Genomic DNA, 15,483 nt, shown 5'->3' with positions numbered 1-15,483 from the left:
ATGGGCTCCAGGTACAAGTATACTACACACACATCCCACACAAGCTCCAGGTACAAATACACACACACAAACTTCAGGTATACATACACACACAACCTCCAGGAACACATACATGGGTTTCAGGTACATATGTACATATACACACATCCATACACATGCACACTCCAGGTAGACACACACACTCCACACAGGCACACACGTCTTCTGGGTACGTACATACACACATCCCACACAGATAAAAATATACACACACATGCTTCAGGTACATACACACACACACCCCACACAAGCTTCAGGTACTCACACACACACCACCCAAGCTCCAGACACACAGTCACACACACATGAGCTCCAGGTACCTATATACACAAAGACTCCAGATATAAACACACAGTTCACATTAGCTCAAGATATACACAACACACCACACAAGCTTCAGGTACACACACACAGGTACACACACACACTACACAAGCTCCAGATACAGTCACACACACACTACACAAACTCCAGATACAACCACACACACACGGGCTCCAGGTACCTACATACACACGCACATGCACACACACTACATAGGCTTCAGGTACATACACACAGACAAGTTCCAAGTATACCCACGTGTGCACTCTAGGTACACACAAGCACGCACACACACACACACCACAAGCTTCAGGTACACACACACACACACGGGCTCAGGTACCCACACACACATACACACACTCCACATAGGCTTCAGGTACACACACAGACAAGTTCCAAGTATACCCACGTGTACACTCCAGGTACACACACACACACACACACACAGAACCCCAGCTGTACCTCCCCTCCCTCCCCACTGCCATTAGCCAGGGGCACCATTTGGCCCTAAAACAAATTACTCAAACACACCGGGGAGCCGCCGGCCTAGAGGGCAGCCCAGGGAGCCTCGCAGGAGGCGATGGAGGGCTACAAAGCGCTGTCCCCCGGCTCCGCGGCAGGAGGCGAGCGGGGAATCAGGTGGCGGCCAGCCGGAGCGCGCGGCGTTGCTCTGCACACGTTAACAATCAAGTTAATTGAATTCATTGGCGTTTAGAACCGGCCTCCAGCTCAGAGCGGGCTTTGAATGGCCAATTTCTCCCTCCCTCGCGCCCTCCCGCCGGCCGCGCGCCCGCCCTCCCATTTCCCTCCCCTCGCGGCTCCCCAGTCCACACCTCCCTCCTCCACCCCTCGGCCCCCGCTGCCTTCGCCGTCCTATTAAAACACCCACCAGCTCACTTGTTAAGACCCCCGTGAGTTGGAGGAGGCAGCAAGGCAACAACAGCGGGGAAGGAGAAGTCAAGACGTCTGGAAAGAATTACCCCGTCCTGGCTTCGAGCAGCCCCATTGAGCCAGGGACCCAAACCAGCCCCAGCCAGACTCCTCTCCCGATTCTACGCTTCCTCGTTTCTGCGGAGCCTGCACCCGGCTTTTTTTTTTTTTTTTTTTTTTAATACAAAAAAAGGAAATTTTCCGTTATCAGAGGGAAAGGGACTGGAGTAACAACAAAAAGTTAATTTATTTTTTTTAAAGTAGAGGTCATTTTCTTTTTAAGAATTAGAAGACTGAAGTGAAACGGAGATAATAAAGAAAAATATTAGTGAAAATTCCTTTTCACAGCGGGGGAGAACCAAACCTTTAAGTCTTCCCCCATCCTTTTTTAAATGTTGTTTTTAACTTTCTTATTTTTTTTGGCCGGGCGTCTCAAATTCATCTGACCTCTTATTACCTCAGTTTTGGAAACTGCCTGCCACCGACCCTCCGGGACCACACAGACAGGCTGAGGCCGAATTTATGACCGAGAGCTGTACAAGGTAGGTTTCCCCCCGGCGGCGCGGTGTACCGAGCGGGGAAGGTCCTCAAACGGGACAGGGAGAGCCGGGGAATCATTCGCCCAAGAGTTAACAAAATGAGGCCACCTTCGACAGGGGAGTGTGAGAGCTGAGGATTTTCCAGGAGACTGGGAGCCAGGGACTCTTTCAGACCCCTCGGAGGCTTAGCCACGCATCGCGGGCTTTGCCCATCCCCGCGCCTCTCGCCCGAAATCCGCTGCCTTCCCGGGGACCAGGTGCTCGCTCTGCTGGGAAGGCTGCACACCCGAGGTGTACTTTTCCATCCCGCATCCTCCCGGGCGGCAGGGGGGCTCCTGGGTTGGACAACAAGGCTTGCTCCAGTGCAAAGAGACTCCGTTCTGCACAGTTGCCCCCTTTCCTCTCTTCTCCTTTTTCCCACACGCTGGGTGGGGAGGCGAACCCCAGGATAACCTGGAGCGTTTCACTGTTCGCTTCTCTTGCTTGGTCTGCAAAGGGTTAAGCGACCCGGTCCTCAAGCTCCGAAAAACCCGGACCCCGGGGGAAGGAGAGGTCCTCCGCCACCTCCGAGCAGCTACCGGTCTCGCTCGGCCACTCCCCCTTCCCCGGGCCTCCCCTCCTTTGCACTTCCCGCACCCCATTAAAGTGTCAGGCTGGCTCTGTCTGGGCTAAGCTCGGCTCCGCAAGCCTCTCTCCGGCCAGGGGTCCCCGACGCCCGCGGTGCAGCTGGCGGGCCGAGAGGGAGGAGGGCGCACATCCCCGGGTTCCGCTCCGGCGCGCCCGGGGGCTTGGGTGTGCGTGGGGACCGCGCGGCGCGCTCCGGCGGCCGAGCTGCCCGGGAGCCAGTTCCAACGTGGCACGGCGCACGCTGGCGCGGCTCCTTCCGCGGCGCCGGGCCCACGGTCCCGCGGATGAGTGGGGGGCTGCGTCCCGAGCGCGCAGCCTGGGCTGGGGGCGGAGGTGGGAGGGAGGCCGGGGTCTGAGGCGGGCCGGACCGTCCACACCTCGGGCGGATTGCGTCCCGCTGGTTCCCGCCCAGCGCGCGCGCCGGGGCTCAGACCTGGGTCCCTGCGACCAGGCGGGCGGGTCTGAAAGGAGGGTCTGTGTGAGGGTGAGAGCCAGGAGGCCCGAGAGGCTTTTTCTCTGGCTAAGGAAATGCAGCCGAGGGGAAGCGGTGCTGAAAGGATAATTAAGGCTGGAAAGAGGGGCTGGGCGCGGAGAGGCGGTGTCTGCGGAGGAGGGTCCGGTTACACAGCCTCGGGTGCCAGTTTCCACCAGCGCCTGTGCCTCCACCCGCGCTGAGTACCTGGACTGCGGACCGGCGCGCCTCCGGGGCGGGCCAGCAAGCCAGCCGCGCTCCCACAGGGACCTGGAGAAGCCCTGGCGGCTCCTCCCTAGCGCAGTCCCCACCCTTTAGGACCGTTGCTGCCGAGCGGATCTCCAGAACGGCTGCCCAGAAAGGCTGCGCTCCCGCTCACCACGTGCCTGGGCTGGGCTTGCCTTTGACGTCACACCCGAGGGGGCGTGACGCCATAGGTTGGGGAGCCCCCATTGGCCGCGCAGGGCTTCCCCGAATTGGAGGCCTGAGGATATACAGACTGTGAGCTCAGTGTCTAGCAGAGGCGCTTTGCCAGAGCAGGGAGGCGCTGGGCAGAGGCGGGATGACTCCGCGAAGCGGGCTGCGATTTCCCGCTGCGCCGAAGGCCAGGTGATCTTGGAACTTTGGAGGTGTTAAGTCGGGCTCTGATTTTAAGATCATTTTAATAAGTTAGTAACGGTTAACATTTTCAAGTGGATGGTAGCAGATTTAAAATGAACATACATAATTTCTGTAACTTTAGAGCTAAAACAACCTATTTGTAGATGAAATTTTAATTGTGCTGAAGAATTGGGCTGAAAATAACTTAAACTTAAAACTATTTCTTCTTTCCATTCTAGTACGTGAAGGTTGATTCATTCACTAATAAGTTTACACACACAGCTGAGGTGTCCTTTTCTGAATATCTATGGTACTCTACCAAAGGTTTTCCTGGTAGTTTGGACATTCCTCTACATTTTCTGTGAAAGCTGAATGCTTTAACGTACCTCCTGTGGAATGTGTATAAAGGTGTGTATGCGTTTGCAGCTGTCGGACAGACATTCCTGAAAACTACATGTAAAAATAATGCATGGCGTTTAAAGAAAATTTCACCCAAGTGAACGTATCGTTTTAAACTTATTTATTTATTTATGAGAGAGAAAGGGAAAGAGAAAACACACTAGCTGTCATTCACCCCTGCTGCTTGAAATGCCCCCTGTGGCTGGGGCTGGAGTGAGGCAATTTCAGCCTGTGCTGGGAGCCGGGAACTCAATCCATGTGTCCCATGTGGGTGGCAAGAACTCAGTCGCTTGAGCCACCACTACCACTGTCTCCGAGGTATTCTGAAATGGGACAGAGGTGACTTAAATAGTGTCTTCACCAGTAGGCCAAATGCTTACCTTTAATTGCATTTTCTGCAAGCTTTTTGAAGTTTCCATGTAATTCTGAATTCCGGGTGGACATTTCTACATTAAAACATCGAAACTAGAATATCATTCCTCCTATTCTCTTTTTCTTAGGTTTTTCCAGAATCAGATGAATAAAAAAATGTATTATAGATGTTTTGAAAGATGTTTATTTCCTGAGTTGCATGTATTGTGTGTAGAATTGAATCCTTACATTACCAAAGAAATTATACAGCCTATAAAAATACATTGATGACTTGAAGAAAATTTGAATGTCACTCTCCAGAAAGAAAGGATGATAAGGAGCTTCCTGGAAAATAGGAATTGTGTAGCAAATGAGTAAGAAGCTGTTACTAGAAAGTAAGTTAGCTTGAAGTTAATAATTTTGGCTAGGTCTACAGAATATAGCACCACTAAATTGAATACCATAAATATTTTTCCACACCTGATGGAAAGGATTTATTTTAAAATATTTTCTTGAATTTTTAAACATATATCTTTCACTGATGCAATTATTTTCTATTACTTGCACTGTGGAAGAAAGCCCTTTGTCCCTGAATCCAAGTGGAGTTCCCAGCTGGCAGACTTTCCTGAGAGCTAACATTTTAAATCTAAGAACACGTGGCTTGTTACATTGTTAGCTTCCTGACTCTGGCATGAAGTGCAAGTGATGACTTCACACAATAGGAGGACTGAGCATAAACCCCTTGTTTTCACCTGGATTCTTTTCACCTGTGCTATATCCCTCTATATAACCAGGCTATATCCCTCTACCAGGTTACAAGGACAGCCCTGGTGGCAGCGGGAATGTCAGCTGAGTAGGGCACTGCTCCCTCTGTAGAAAAAATATTTATGCCCCTGCCAAGTTGGTTTTTAATCCCTCCTCCTCCAGCAGTATTTGATACAGAATAAGTATCATCCCACTATGTATAGTTTTAAATTATTTTATTTTGTGTTATCTATATGAAGCTTACTTATATACTGCCTTGTCCACAATCTAGGGAAATGTTACTAATAAGTGTACTAAGGTCACACTGCTAAATATTTTATTTAAATTAAGGTTTATTAATGAATACCTATTAATTGAATATATACTGCATAAAACTAATGAAATGAATTAAAAATCTATTTAAGGAGTCTCTAAACAATGATAATATGAGGCAAAATATGATGTGGCCTCTGAGAAATGATACCTATCATTTCTAACATGTCTAGTTTGTTTCAGGCACCGGTTTAGAAGCATTACATACACTGCATCTATATCCTCACCTGCAAAGAAAGCTTTACAAAAAATTTGTCTCACAAAAATTAAGAACTCCATAAGTATTAGTAAAATTGTAGATGGAATGTAATCAAATAATTTGTGAATATTATGCCCTTGGGAAAGATCAAGAGAGATTTCATGAAGAGACTTGGCATTTTTGCTACTTTTGGCTACCTAGGATTTTGACTTATTTTTGACCTCTGTAAACAGTTCCCAAGAGCCAAGGCAGGTATTCCCAGAATTGGGATCCCATGGCAAGTCTTTCTTTCTTATTTTTTTTTTTTTTAATTTTATCCTTCCCTGCAAACTAGGTTTGAGATGAAGTTCAGGAACTAATAGAGCAACTGGGAGAATTGATGCCCTGGCAGTAACTGGTTAATACTGATGTGCAAAGGAAGAGAAATTTGAAACCTGAAACTCCAGACACCACTGGGGTGGAAAGCTTTTAAAAGACCTGTATCCTAACCTTGCCGGCTTGGCTCCAGGGTCTCTACTAGGATAAGTGCCATGGGACTGGGGGAAAAAAGGCAAACTTCAAAGCTGGCAAGGGAAAAGAGGTCAGGGGGTTCCTGCTCAGTGTTTTGGAGGGTTATGTGTGCTAATGTGAAGATTATTGGGGGATTTAAAGTAGTCGTCTATATCAGGTTTCTAATTGAGGACAGTAGCAGAGGAAATACATAACGATCCAATTGAGGTCATAGAGTCTTTTTTTTAAGATTTATTTTATTTATTTGAAAGGCACACTTACAGAGAGAAAGAGACATCTTCAATCCTCTGGTTCACTCCCCAAATGTTTGCAATGGCTGGGGCTGGGCCAGGAAGAAGCCAGGAGCCAGGAGCTTCTGGGTCCCCGAATGGAGTACAGGGCCCCAAGGACTTGGGCCTTTCCCAGGTGCATTAGTAGGGGGCTATATTGGAAATGGAGCAGTTGGAACCAGAACAGATGTCCATGTAGAATGCCTGCATTGCAGAGAGTGGCTTTACTGGCTACAGCACAATGCCAGCCCCAGTTACTGAGCCTTAAACTGGCAACTGCCAATCTTTGTTGCATGTTAGAATCTCCTGAGGAGATTTTACAACTTGTCATGCCTTGGCCACACTCCCTATCTGGTAACTCAGAATGTTACTGGAGCCACATAGCAGTGGTTTTCAGATTCTCTGGTAGTTTGGATATACAGCAAATTTTGGGAATCACAACTTTTTGCTCAAAATACCTTTCTAGTTCACTGTTAGTAATCGGATGATTACTATATGAGTATGTCTTACCAGAAACAAACAGGTATCCAAACTCCTGGAGAGTATCACCAGCCCGTATTAATATTACCAGTTTTGTTCTACATATTACAATATAAATTATGGGAAAAAATTTCTAGGTTCCAGAAGTAGGTCTGCTATTTATTATTGCTGTTTATTATATTTGATTCTGAGCAGTGCCTTCTTTAAGGAAACATTCTTTAAATGTCTAATCATCCTTTGTTCCATGTTTAAATATTGCCTACAAGTTAAAAAGAAGATAATGAAGAAAAGAGGCAAGTGCACTTTTATCACTTGTTATTGTTCCTTTGAGTTAAAACAATGGCTTGTGACAATAATGATAACAACAACCACTGATTACACACATGCAGTATGTCGTGTACTGTGCCATATATTCACGTATACCACCCTTCGGAAATGAGTACTTGCTCTCTTCTGTTCTCATCAGTGACTGTGATAAAGAGCATGGTGCTGGGACACTTCATGTAACCCACATTCATCCATCTCATAGATATGCAACTATGTGAGTGCTATGAATATTAAAGTTAAAAAATCACAATCCTGTTCCTAAAAATCTGAAGTTCAAAGATATTAATTAATTACATATCTAAGGACAAATGATTTATTTGGACCACCCTCAAGTGGTTGTCTGAGATCAGATAGCCAATAGGAAGCAGAGTTTAGACTTGAATCCATTTCTCTGATTCCCAGTCCTCTTGTTTTCACCTCACCATAGTTACTACGTGCTAACTTAGGACAATGGGTTTAAGGGAAGGAGTCAGGCTAATTAGGTAGTTACTGGCAGAAAACTAACATCAATGAAATCTAGTAACTGATCATTTCTTTTTAGATACTTAAGTGAATTCCTTCTTATAATATTATTTTTTTAATTAATCAATATGATTAGCTCCAAACTGATGATGGTAAGTATTATGTGAGCTGTTTGAGATCATCCAACCACTAAAGGAAGGGTCAGAATTCTACTCCAACCTGGGCTTGTTCTGGGGGCCAGATTCTCTGAAGTAGATAGTAAATGGCAGAGCTATGATTTGAATGCTGGTGTGTCTGAATTTTGCAAATTGGTTGACATCACAGTCTCTCCCATTGAAGAGACAGCACACAGACACACACACACACAAATCATTAGAACCAACATACAAAATACTGTATGGATTAATAGACCATATACTCCAAGAATACTATAGTTTTGATTGATAAAAATCTCTTTATCCCTCTTGCCCCAAACATGACCCTTGAACTCATAAAATTGCTCATATTATAATTCACAATTGCTGAAAATGCTCTTAGGAATAACTTGCCTTTTCTCTTTGTTATCCAATGGTCTTCTAGAGCTGGTCTGGAACTCCTCATAGTGATTAGTTTTAGACATCTGGGCAAGAAATTAGGGAGCCAGAAAAAAAATCACAAAGGAGAAGCTGTTGGATTGGTGGTTGCTTGCTTAGCTCTCAGCATCCATTCACTGCCCCGTTCCAAGAGAGGGGAGGAGCCTGTGCCTATCAATCAGCCTGACTGCCTGAGTCCAAGTGGATTTCTTAATTTATTCAATATATATATATATGCATTTTTAAAAGATTTATTTATTTACTTGAAAGTCAGAGTTACACAGAGAGAAGGAGAGAGAGAGCGAGAGCGAGAGAGAGAGAGAGAGAGAGAGAGAGGTCTTCCATCCACTGGGTCACTCCCCAGATGACCACAATAGCTGGAGCTGAGCCAATCTGAAGCCAGGAGCCAGGAGCTTCCTCCGGGTCTCCCATGCCAGTGCAGGGGCCCAAGGACTTGGGCCATCTTCTACTGCTTTTCCAGGCCATAGCAGAGAGCTGGATCAGAATTGGAGCAGCCCAGACTTGAACTGGTGCCCATATGGGATGCTGGCACTGCAGGAAGCAGTTTCACCTGCCATACCACAGCACCAGCCCCTCAAAATATATTTATTGAATATCTGTTATGTGCCAAGCCCTGTTGTTGGTACAGAGCACATCAAGTCATTGAGACACACAAGGTCCAGTAGTCATGTAGAATACTTAAGTGCTACTTAGAAAAGCAAGCAAGGCACAGGGAGGAAGTATGATGGGATGAAGAGAGGACAGAAGGGAGATGTTACTTTAGAAAGGAATGGGTGCTCAGACCCCTCTCAGAAGAGGTCTTCTGACCTTATCTCTAGCCTTTCCCGGATGCTGACTCACTGAGTTTGAATCTCCATTAGCTTCTCCAAGATCCAAAATGGAAGAACCACTTTATGAAAACAATGGGAACTCAGTTCTTGCCTCTGCAATATGGCAGCGAGAGCAGCTATTATTCTCTCTTCATTCAACATTTTGCTCTCTGTTTAATATAAGGTCAAGGGGGAGGAAAAGACTTTCTTGCACAATGAACTAAAGAATCCCATGTAGTATATGAGCTGACAGCAAGACTTAATTTCTGCCCCACAATGCAGTTGAAACAATGGATCATTTCTTATGGTGAAACTTGATTTTGGTTGTCCTTAGGAGCAGAGTTGCCATTGCAAAGGTAAAATCAACAGCTTCTTTTGACAAAACTCTGTAGATATTCCTATAGGCTGTACCCATATGGAACAGTATATGAGCCAGTAATCTCCGAAAATTGGCTGCCTTTTTCTCTATACCTGAGTGAGTGCCATTTTCCATATTAGCAAGGACACAATTTCAAAGTTTTTCCAAATCTTATATTATACACTATAGTTCTATTATCCAGAAACAAAAGGATGCTTCCCATTTCATCATAAGGATTGAAGTCTATACAACAATTCTCTTTCTCTGACTTTCAAGTAGATGAAAAACAAACATTTATCAATAATAATTATCTGGTATTAGGCTATTATATGGCTCATACTCCTGGTTTTATGACTTTCAGTGAGTTACCTAAATATTCAAATTCCAAAGGCTTAAATTCCTTTTTTTAAAAGATTTTATTTATTTCAGAGGCAGAGTTATAGACAGAGAATAGAGACAGAGAAAGGTCTTCCATCTGCAGGTTCACTCCCCAAATGGTCAGAAAAGCCAGAGCTGAGCCGATCCAAAGCCAGGAGCAAGGAGCTTCTTCTGGGTCTCCCATGTGGGTGCAGGGGCCCAAGAACTTGGGCCATCTTCTACTGATTTCCCATGCCATAGCAGAGAGCTGGATTGGAAGATGAGCAGCTGAGACATGAACCAGTGCCCATATGAGATACCAATGCTGCAAGTGGAGGCTTAGCCTATTACACCACAGCACCAGCCCCCAAATGCTTAAATTCTTGGCATATGCATATTATGAGATTAATAATATATTTGCCAACTAAAGTCATTAAGATTAAATAAGACCATGCTATTAAACAACAAAAAAAAAACTTACCTCACTGCCTGAGACCTCATAAATAATGCATGAATATGAGCTTTCATTGTAACAATGAAAATGATGACTAAAGCTACATTCATTCATTTGTTCAACAAATATTTACTGAATAATAGCTATAAACCAGGCAATGCTTTATGTCCTGGGTGACACTGGTGCGAACAGAGTAAACATACATTTTATATGTGTGTGTATATATATTTATATAGTATATATAGATATCTATTGAATTTGTGGAGCTTACATTACAGTCTATTAAGCCATTCCTTAACACTTGGTTTGGCTTAGAATGCTGTGGCAAATAGTAGTAAATACTTGATATCAAGCCCAATAGCAATTTAAAAGTCAATTACTGGACTAACGCCTGACATGGGCAAAATAAATACAAGTTTTATATTTTAAAATATTTATAGAGTGTAAGTTTCTAGGTTGTTCTTCTATATAGCAGTAAGCTCTTGTGATCTAAGCTTGAACTAACCCTATTTTCCAATTTCTCCATAAAGCCATGTGTCTGACAAGGAGAGTATGCTTATGAAACAGTTTTCGATTTGGGGATTGTTTCTGAAAGTCTAACACATATGGTGCCCATATCTATGAAATTGCCCAGGGGAAATTATAAAGAACACATCCTGTGTGTCACTCCCTGAGATCAATGTATTCCCTCAGCAAAGATGGCTCCAAAATGTGCCTTTTGCCCTTTAGCCTGTGCTGAGACACTGCATGTGTCATTCTAGAGAACATATCTTGCAGAACATAAAGGTTTAGTTCTAGCCTCGTTGCTGCAGTTTACTAATGACTTTTCCCAGGCTTCAAAAAGACATTTTGTAGACTCCTATGATGTAAGAGGGTGTTCCCTCTTCAGCTGTGGCCAGCAGATGCTATGTGAACACTCTATGTCCACGTGTGCTGATAAAAGCAAGGAAAATGTGAATAATGGAAAAGTATGGCAGGCAGTTCTTTTGCTGGCTTTTGTGATTTTAAATACAGGCTAAACACACAGTTAAGCTTCTCCCTGGCAAAGTGTTTTAGTCCCCTTGAAATTTTTCACTCTTGTGAGAATGACTCACATCTTGGAAATGAGGAGTTCCAAGTCTGGTGCTCCAAGCACCTTTAGGCATTGGTTAACTTACCCTTTGGGAGTTTTTAGCATCCCGTCAGCTGTGTTAATTAATGAGGGATGATGTGCTTGCTTGCCTTTCGCTGAAAACTCAGCGTTTCACCATTCCACAGCAGTCTGAGTTTTCCATGTGTGTTATGGTTACTTTTATCAAGCTCCGTGTTACCCTCTATGGGGTCCCACATGGCTGCTAAAAGCAGAGCACAAATCTTTCGTTTGTCTTTTTTTTAGCTCCCTAATTAACTGATGTCTTAAACAGCATTGCATTTCTAGTTTTTAAAAACACTTACACAGTGCTAGTACATTATTCTCCTCACCATAGCCATCTGAAGGGTCTTTAATAGCTATGGTCATCTCCATTCAGCAAAGAAAAATGACATCCAAGTGCTAGAATCCTGGTCTCCAGACTGCTTTGCATCATCAAGGTTGTTTTAATTAGTATGAACTAAAATGAAAACTAGAGTAAACAAACAAGCAAAAATCCCAAAATTATTTCTAGCTAACATAAGAGTCCAAGGCAAATATTCCTGATTGTGTGGTTGTTTCTTTCCATGGGGTAATTAAGGGGTCAACTTCCCTCTATCTTGGGACTCTACAATGCGCTAGAAACTTGTTAACATGTGGGTCAAACCTGTGGAAGGAAAAGAGAAATTGGCAAGTTATCCTCTCTCTCTTCAAAGACTCTACTGAAAGTAGGGCTGTGCAGGTTTCCCAAGGCTGAAATGCCATGGCTGTACCATGTAGTCTGTGCTCAGAAAGGAGCAGCCACATTAAAGTGACTCAGAAGTACAGTGCACATTCCCTCAGGACCACCTCAGTCGGTGGTTACAGGGCACAGAATGTGAATGTGAATGTGTGAACAATACCCCCTGGAGCTGAGCAAGTGGGGCCATATGGCCATTCACCACCACCACCACCAATCATAGGTTTTATGTGGACATTCAGTTTTAAGTTTTGATGTGGATTAGGAAAATATAAACAGAGTATCAAGTAAGATGGTTTGCAGAGATGATTGCTTGGCCTAAGTTTCCATTTAGGTTAAAGTTATTCAGCTTTCAAAATTAGTTGAATTAAGAAAAAGATTTAGTATCAATTATATGTAAATAAAACAAAATTCCCAAGTTGATATGAATGACCGTATGTGGGAATATTGTGTTTTTACCAGTTATGTCCCTGATGATATTATTCTTGGAAGAGGAGAAAAATAAAATTTCAAGGGAAAAAAATAAAATTAAAAAAGGTCTACCAAGTGATCTTTCAATATTCAGCATTGAAAATAATTTAAGAAAAACAGAAAAATAGTTCTTCTATTTTTGATTTATTTAAACTTTTATTCCAGAGACAGACATTCGAGTATGAGGGCAAAACTGGTTGTTAAGAGTTGCAAGTTGTTTCAGGTCTAATGCTTTTAATAGCATGGAAACTCACCTGTCAAATTTTAACATATTGTCATTTCTAACTTATTAATTATTTCCAAAGAAATTCTTATGTGATTATTATGTTCCAAAAAAGTTCCTGGTCCCCAAGATCTAAACATCCAGTGATGGAGGATAGAAGAGACAGATGTCTGAACACAGGACTACAATTAAGAATGACAGGGGCTTGGACAGATACCTGTATAGTATACCTATGCATAGAAAATTTTTAATATCAGTGAGGACTTTGGAAGTAATCAGTACTCAAGTTCTTTCACCTAACCAGTTAAAAAACTTAAAGCTCAGAAAGGTAAAGTCACTCACTTATCATCGTACAGTTAATTGCTGAGTTAGTCCTGGAACCCAATATCCTGCAATTCAACTTCAGCCGGCACATGGAAGGAACATAAATGGAGAGATTTGCAATAGAGATGAGATGAAATTAAGTGTAAGAGATTTAGTAGAATCTCCTGTGGATTTTTCTCTGGTCAGTATTGAGGAAGGAAGGTAAAACACCATAGAAGAAAGATTACTCTGGGATTTAGGAAATGTAGGTTCTATGCCTAGCTGTGATCACATACAGAGAATGCAGCCTTAGACAAATGCTCTAACGTACTAACAACAAAGCATCCAGGTTTTTTAAAAAATACATTATAGGGTTCAATAGTACCCTCTACTGACATATCATGATCCTTGAAATAGCCCTCTGAACTGTGCTGGAAGGCTGTGCTTATCCCTACTTTGCAGATGAAGAAATTAATGTAGACAGCACATGGTAAGTGGTAAGTGATGTGAGAAACTTAATATTATCACTCCTAAATGCTTCCCCGAAGTTTCTAGCCCAAAGCTCTGCCCAGGATGCCATTTATATAACAAGTGTGGCACAAGAGTGGTTAACCAGGAATATCATTTGATTCTGTTACAGATGCATTGTGAGAGGTTTATATGTATCCTGAGAATAATTGGAACCACACTGTTTGGAGTCTCTCTCCTTCTGGGAATCACAGCTGCTTATATTGTTGGATACCAGTTTATCCAAACGGATAATTACTATTTCTCTTTTGGACTGTATGGTGCCTTTTTAGCATCACACCTCATCATCCAAAGCCTGTTTGCCTTTTTGGAGCACCGAAAAATGAAAAAATCCCTAGAAACCCCCATTAAGTTGAACAAAACAGTTGCTCTTTGCATCGCTGCCTATCAAGAAGACCCAGACTACTTAAGGAAATGTTTACAATCTGTGAAAAGGCTGACCTACCCTGGGATTAAAGTTGTCATGGTCATTGATGGGAACTCAGAAGATGATGTTTACATGATGGACATCTTCAGTGAAGTCATGGGCAGGGAAACATCAGCCACTTACATCTGGAAGAACAACTTTCATGAAAAGGGGCCTGGGGAGACTGATGAGTCACATAAAGAAAGCTCACAACATGTAACCCAACTGGTCTTGTCGAACAAAAGTGTTTGCATCATGCAGAAATGGGGTGGAAAGAGAGAAGTCATGTACACAGCCTTCAGAGCACTGGGACGAAGCGTGGATTATGTACAGGTAGGTCTCCAAATTCCTGCCAGGGCAAACATACATTTAAATAAAGCAGCTTTTGTATCTCTCCAGTCATATGCTATAGCCCATCCTTGTCCCTACTGAACACAGTACTTCTTTCAGTTCATCTGAAAACAGCATGACTGTTGAAAGCATATTTTGGAAGAGAGAGAGAAAAAAATCTTGTAAAACTGTTAAGACTATCTATGAAAATGCTTAACTCGTGTTGTGTTATTGGTTAGAGATCAAGATTATTTTGACAGGAGACCCTGCCTTCCCTTCCCTCCCCCTCCTTTACCTTCTCTGCCCTCATGGTTTTGCCAAGTCAAATCCAACGTCATTTTCCACACTCAGAATCTCCAGCTTTGTAAGAAAATAGTGTCTGCTTGAGCTGAAGGGTCTTGAGAAAATCTGCAGACTGAAGGGAGGACTATAAAATGTTTTCCACAGAGACTGGGCAAAATGGAAGTGGTGAGAACATTTTTGACTTAAAAGAGCAAGGAATTAAACATTCAGAGAGAAAAAGAAAAGGAAAATGAAAAAGAAAAAAATTGAACAAAACCAAAGTAATGTTTATTTCACTCTCCAAACAGCATTACCTCACTCATTGCAACTTGACCTTTGAAAGCATTTGTGATGGTGTTTGCTTGCATGAAAATTAGACAGGCTGTGTCTCTCATTAGTTCACTGACAGCTCACCATGGGGTTTTTCCTTTCTTACTACTCATTGAAGTTTTCTTCTTTAGAACATCAAGAGGGACCATGTGAGTTTTCTAGTTTTAATTTTCTACAGATACTTTAGATTTTTGCCATAATGGTATCAAGAAAGGAGAACATTCTGGTTTAAGAAATCCAGGGAAAAACTCATTATTTCCTCTTAAAAGTGAAATCCTAGTTTTCAGAAGACCCATTCTGTTCTCCAGGGGTCATTATTGTCATAAAGTCATGTCTAGTGGGTGTCAATGTTAGTAGATGGGAATGGACATTGGCTTTTGAGTCAATTGACTGAAGTTCTATTTTTTTAAATAAACATTTATTTTGATTATTTGAAAGACAGAGTTATATAGAGAGGGAGAAAAAGAGAGAGAGAGGTCTTCCATCCACTGGTTCATTCCCCAGATGGTCCCAATGGCTGGAGCCATTCGATCCGAAGCCAGGAGGCTGGAGCTTCTTCTGGGTCTCCCACATGGGTGCAAGGC

The 15,483-nt window shown here is 43.2% G+C and overlaps 1 protein-coding gene across 3 annotated transcripts in view; it reads left to right on the top strand.

The window, feature by feature from the left end:
• Positions 1–1,138: 1,138 nt before the first annotated feature.
• HAS2 (hyaluronan synthase 2) overlaps positions 1,139–15,483 on the top strand; it is a 29,191-nt gene continuing 14,846 nt past the window's right edge. The window contains exons 1-3 of one of the 3 annotated variants that reach the window (XM_070074963.1): positions 1,454–1,838; positions 3,774–3,942; positions 13,664–14,290. In XM_070074963.1, the coding sequence (XP_069931064.1) occupies positions 3,931–3,942; positions 13,664–14,290 (639 nt within the window). In that variant the 5' untranslated portion in view covers positions 1,454–1,838; positions 3,774–3,930. Of the gene's footprint in view, positions 1,839–3,773; positions 3,943–13,663; positions 14,291–15,483 lie in introns of those variants that run through there. The other 2 variants (XM_008255640.4, NM_001082010.1) reach the window with 2 other exon arrangements.

This window comes from Oryctolagus cuniculus, chromosome 6 (genome assembly GCF_964237555.1).
Source record: "Oryctolagus cuniculus chromosome 6, mOryCun1.1, whole genome shotgun sequence".
Lineage (NCBI taxonomy): Eukaryota > Metazoa > Chordata > Mammalia > Lagomorpha > Leporidae > Oryctolagus > Oryctolagus cuniculus.
Note: the sequence above shows the minus strand (reverse complement) of the source record. Positions and strands in the feature narration are given on the sequence as shown.